Here is a 5,514-nt window from a genome sequence, read left to right on the forward strand (position 1 = left end):
TACATGCCAGCAGGGGGCGCTTACTCATGAGCAGGAGTCCGGACTTGGCATGACTCAGGTGTTAGTCATGAGGACACCATGTGACAGGTCAGGAGACAGGACACGAGTCAGAAGACTCTGACCAAGCAGGGACAAATAGGTACCTGGTCTGTGCACCGTTGTAATTGTATAAATAGTAGGGAGTCTGAGGCAGGGAACCTCAGACTTGATCTTCTCGTCGATCACCCATCTCTTCTGTAGGTAGCTAGCAGCCCTACCTCTCACTGCCCCTTCTAGTCTAGGGAATCTACATCTTTGCATCATCTCTTGCTGTGTCACTTGTGGTTGTTTCGCTCTCAGCACCAACCCCTTCACCAGTAAGCTTTGTCTTTGTTTATCTGGTGGCACAGCTCGTTGGCTGTGACACCTCCCCTGGCAACCCCTTGTCAACTTCACCGCTGCCGCACCCTCTGACCTCGAATGGGCTTCCGGACGACGCCCCGGCCTAGGGTCCATCGGGGACCGACGGACCTTAGGAGGGGGGTAATGTCATGGACATTGGACAGACGCCCCTTTTTGCCGCCCATTCCCTTCCCTTTGATGCCCACCTTCTATTTTCGGACCGTTTCCTTTCCTAGCTCATCCCAGTTTGGACACGGTAGATACATTCCCACCGCCGCATGCTATGTTCCCGTGATCGCCATGCCTTTGCCTTTTTCTTCTCGCTCTTTGTTCTCCCTTTGTCATCTTCACTGCCTCGCTCTCGCGCCTTGTCCTTGGTTGCTAAGCAGCCCCTCTAGTATATAAGGACCCCTTTAGGCGCTCCCTAGTCCCCATCTCGACCTCTTGGTCATTGGGACTAGGTGAGTGACCATAGCGTTGTACTTCCCTTCGAGTGCTAATGTATAACTTGGTCATTGGGACTAGTCTGTCGCTCTCTGCGTGAAGACTAGCTTTCGTAGGTCTTGTGCCTTCGTGCCGGCCTCCGCTCTGCCCTCGTCGAGTTTCTTGTCACGTTTATCCCTCCTCTCTCTCTCTCCTTCCCTTTCAGCTCCTTGCCGCTCGCCTACGGGGTCGTCGCCAAACGACGACCCGAGTCTACGCGCCTAGTCGCCGCGACAGTTGCTGACTGCGTGTCCACGAAGAGCCGTTCTCGATGTTGTCGAGTATCCACTCGAGCCTGTCGCCGATGCGCTGAAGGGCGAGCCGATGGTCGTGGAGGATGTCGAGCAACTGGTCCTTGCGATCGAAAATGGCCTGCAGTCTTTTGATGACGGCACTAACCTTGGAGCCTACAATGGCAAGGAGATCAATGGGATCGCGACGTGCGAAGGAGGGGATAGGTGGTGCAGAGATACGGTACTGGAGAGGGACTGTAGGGTCGGATGGGACAAAGACTGGTGGTGGTGTGGTGAGACGTGCAGCGAGCGGTCTGTCGAGCGGCTGACTGGGGGGCACGGATGGTAGAAGGGCCTTGCGACGAGGGATGATAGGGGTATGCCGATATTGACGGCGGTGACGAAGACGATCCGAAGTGTCGTCTGCAAGGGTGTGGTCAATCTGGGACTGGACGTCGAGGTGACTGGACGTCGAGGTGACTGGACGTCGAGGTGACTGGACGTCGAGGTGACTGGACGTCGAGGTGACTGGACGTCGAGGTGACTGTGTCTCTTGAAGTGACGACAGGTAAACTCTGGTAGGTCCGAGTCGGATGGAAGGATAGTGGGGGGGGATGATAAATGTTTCAAAAAACTCCTGGGGAGAGAGATCCGGTCAGCAAGTGGTTGAGACACTCCACGGAGGGGATGGGTAAGAGACTTGACCTAATGTCACAGCCAACGAGCTGTGCCACCAAAACAAACAAGGGCAAAGCTTACTGATGCAGAGGTTGGTGCTGAGAAGCGAAGCAACCAGAGGTGACACAGCAAGAGATGTGAAGAGATGTATTCCCTAGACTAGAAGGGGTAGTGAGGGAGGTAGGGCTGCTAGCTACCTACAGAGGAGATGGGGAATCGATGAGAAGATCAAGTCTGAGGTTCCCTGCCTCAGACTCCCTACTATATATACTAATACAACGGTGCACAGACCAGGTACCTATTGACCATCGTTTGGTCAGAGTTCTCTGCCTCACGTCCTACCCTCTGACCTGCCTCATGGTGACCTTACGACTAATACCTGAGTCGTGCCGAGTCCGGACCCCTCCCAATGAGTAAGTGCTCCTGCTGTCACATCAGTCACCTGCCAGTGAGTGAGGATGGGCGCTCTTGCCCGTCACGAGGTCTGGGGTTTGATCCTGGCCCCTCCACTTTCCGATACAAGTTGCCCGTGGTCAAGGTGAGCATCTGTCCCAGTACACATGACCCCCAGGTCACATGGCACGAGAAAACTGTGACAGGAGTCTGTGGAGCCAGTAAACGGTCTACATAGTCAGAGTACACACACACAGTGCCATAAAGCTAGACAGTATTGCACAGACTTTTGTCAGAATTGTCAAATACAACCGCAACCAACTCAAACTCGACGAGGTCAATTTTGGAAAAATAGGAAACCCCATACACCTTGTGGCAGAGCTTCTAAGGTTTATAGAGAGCTGGGATTCACCCCTCACCCAAACATTTAGAGATTTGTTATATAAACTCTTCTCACACCCAAACCTCGAGAAGTACGACAGCGGGCATCAAGACATTGATAGACATGGTATCGTAGCATGCACGCCCCTCACGAATCATCCATTTGAACACAGAAACCAATATCATTCAAAGACTATAATACCCGCAGTAGAAAAGCCATGCTGCTAATCGTTGTAGTACACTAGTTCCCTCGAGTCCGAGTCCAAAGCAACCTTGCTCCACCTCATCTTTGCTGTCAGTCCACCCTGTGCACGCTTCAAGCTTGGCATTTGCAACCTTTGTCGCTGTGTTTGTGACTTGCACAGTATGGGTGTCCAGTACAACACCGCTGCCACCACAACTACACCAACACGAGTCTATGGGGCAACTAACACAGGCAAAACGATGGCTTACCATCTACTCATTACAGACCAATATGAACTCACCAAGAATAGACCAGAATTTAATGGTACCGCAGTCTATTAAACCAAGGGGACATACGAGCAGGGCTTGATAGATGAAAAACTCACAATAAACTCTGATGGTTCACTCACAGAGAGCTCAGATACTCAAAGCCCATGAATCAAACCGGACGACAGAGTGGGGTCATGGAGGAGGGGGGAAGACGTCAAAGTAGTGGAGGCAATGCCAGCATTAACGGGCATGTTGATGTTGCCACGTGGGGTTTAGGGCCGGTTGTTGAAAACTTTGCGCATTTATTGTACTGCTCTACTCGCACAAGAGGAGATCCTGTGACTATATTCTACATGGCAGCGACTACACACTGGTTCTACAGGTGCAGGACAAGTCCCATGAGTAGAAAGGGAGCAGCGGGCGATTGTCATCACTTAATGGCGTCCTCGGAACCTCGGCTGGGCTTCTGAGCGCTCGCAAGCTGATAGGCACTACTCGAGAGGGCTCGCGATGCTCAGAAGCTCTGGTGGGGTCTCGCAATGTTCGGGAACTCCGGTGGGGGGTTCGCGAGAAATAGTTTTTTTTCCTGATGTACTCTGTTCCCTCCACACAGATGGGGGATTGCGGTGGGGGTGTTCTGATAGCTATGGTGGGCAGTGGTAGTAGCCATGTACAGTGTGTTAGGACCAGCAAGACACTATGTTAGGGAGCCATTGTGGACAGCACAGGTGGTATCGCAAGCGCGCAACGATGACAGCCGACTTTGTCAGAATGCCCCAAAGGGGTGTCAACATGTCACACAGGTCACCGAGCAGGGAGTCATGCGGGTGAATCCACCAGACGTTCAGGAGCTCAGATGCACCCGGTTTTTTGCATCCGATTGAGGCTCCGAACGTCTGGTCACGAGACTATCAAAACATAATAACGGCCGATTTTGTTCTTAGGTCTGTTGTAATTTCTTACACCTGGTCGAAACCGACGCATCGCTGCAATACAAGATTGAACTCGTCTCGAGTGGGATGGTAGATGGACCTACGGGTGGTGTAGGCACTGCCAGTCGACTGGAGAGTCTCCGGAGTACAACGGTCTTCTGTGGTAAGGCAGTTACTTATATATAGAAGATCGCTCTATCAAGGCTGATGACAGGCCATGGGAACGAGCGTGGTCAACTGGAGGATCGGTCGCAGACGTCATGCAGCACAAGACCGACAGTTGCACACCTTCGACTCATACCACCACCATCTCCAATAAGCGCCCACTTCCCATCCCCTCCCGTGAGTCCTCCTCGTCGTCCTCTACTAACAATGGCATCTACAGTCTCCTCTACTGGTCAAGCTGCCTCAAAGAAAACCACTGCCGTCGACCCGGCTCCCCGTATGTCTCCCTCCAGCTCTACTAGTTCCGACGTATCTATGGCCCGCTCCATCTCGCCCCCTCCCACCCTCAACGTCCCCAGCGACACTCAAATCTCCGCTACGCCCGCCGGCCTCTACACGCAGCCCGACAGCCCAGGTCTTTCCACCCAGGCCCGCCTCTACAATGCGGAGGCACCTGCACTCGCCTTCAACCTTGCGGCCGAGGCCGCGCTTCTGCCTCATGGCCCCCTCCCCTCTACCTCGCCTGCCCCGCCTGTCTCCAGACTCGGCAAATTGGACCGGTACTTCCGGTCCCTCAGTGCCCATTTCACTCCCCTCTCCCAGCCTGCTCCGGACTCCCCGCTCCCGGCGTCTGTCCCGTCTTTCCGGCACCCCGCTATCCTCAGCGCTCGCTTCCTGGCCGCTATGGCCAAACTCAACGCTCAACCCAAATCCCAACGCCCCCCGGAGGAAAAAGCCCGTCTGGGGGACATCCTACAAGCCTTCCTCAATGACAGCTTTTCCACCGCGTCCCGCAAAGCCGCGAATGCGGCCTACGCGTTCGTCCGCGGTCTCCTCGACACCTCCCCCTTCTCCACTAGTGACGCCCCCCCCCCGAGGTGCACGACCTTACACCCGATCTCGACTCACTCGACTTAGAGACAGTTACTGACATTCTCTTTGCTCTTGTTATGTTCTTCCGCACTCACACCGACGTCCCCCCTAAGAATTTTGACAGGGCCCACGTCCCCCGGGTGTTACAGCGAAGCGTGTCAGCACTCAAGGGGTCGTGTGCAGGTTATGCACAACGAGGACGCAGACTGATGACAAGCTTAGCACACTGGTTCACTGGGGGTCTGGGGGTTCGAGGTCACTAGGGGTCTAGGGAGTGAGAACGCTTGATTGGTACAAGAGGTCAAACTGGGGTGCCCAGTGCAAGACCTGTCCTTATATACTAAAGTACACGGTCGCTGACTAATCGGAGAACAATAGCGAATGGGGACAAAGGAGTCACGTGGTGTTGTGACCACGTAGTACAATGGCGAAAAGAACAATAACAATGAGAACAATGGGGATATGAAGCATGGTGTTGGAACCATGGTAGGTACGAGTGTCCGGGTTGTGCCGTAAGAAGAGGGAATGCATGGTAGAGAGGA

General features: G+C 53.9%; 2 protein-coding genes across 2 annotated transcripts; one reads left to right on the forward strand and one right to left on the reverse strand.

Moving 5' to 3' along the window:
- Nucleotides 1-1,077: 1,077 nt before the first annotated feature.
- On the reverse strand, nucleotides 1,078-2,134 carry DICSQDRAFT_173842 (uncharacterized protein; the record flags this gene model as incomplete). The annotated part of the gene is made up of 2 exons (XM_007369638.1): nucleotides 1,078-1,734; nucleotides 2,126-2,134. 2 exons carry the CDS (start codon nucleotides 2,132-2,134, stop codon nucleotides 1,078-1,080), a joined length of 666 nt encoding a protein of 221 aa, XP_007369700.1.
- Nucleotides 2,135-4,306: 2,172 nt separating this feature from the next.
- On the forward strand, nucleotides 4,307-5,017 carry DICSQDRAFT_173843 (uncharacterized protein; the record flags this gene model as incomplete). Its single annotated transcript, XM_007369639.1, has 1 exon — nucleotides 4,307-5,017. One exon carries the CDS (start codon nucleotides 4,307-4,309, stop codon nucleotides 5,015-5,017), a length of 711 nt encoding a protein of 236 aa, XP_007369701.1.
- Nucleotides 5,018-5,514: the final 497 nt, after the last annotated feature.

This window comes from Dichomitus squalens (genome assembly GCF_000275845.1).
Source record: "Dichomitus squalens LYAD-421 SS1 unplaced genomic scaffold DICSQscaffold_53, whole genome shotgun sequence".
Lineage (NCBI taxonomy): Eukaryota > Fungi > Basidiomycota > Agaricomycetes > Polyporales > Polyporaceae > Dichomitus > Dichomitus squalens.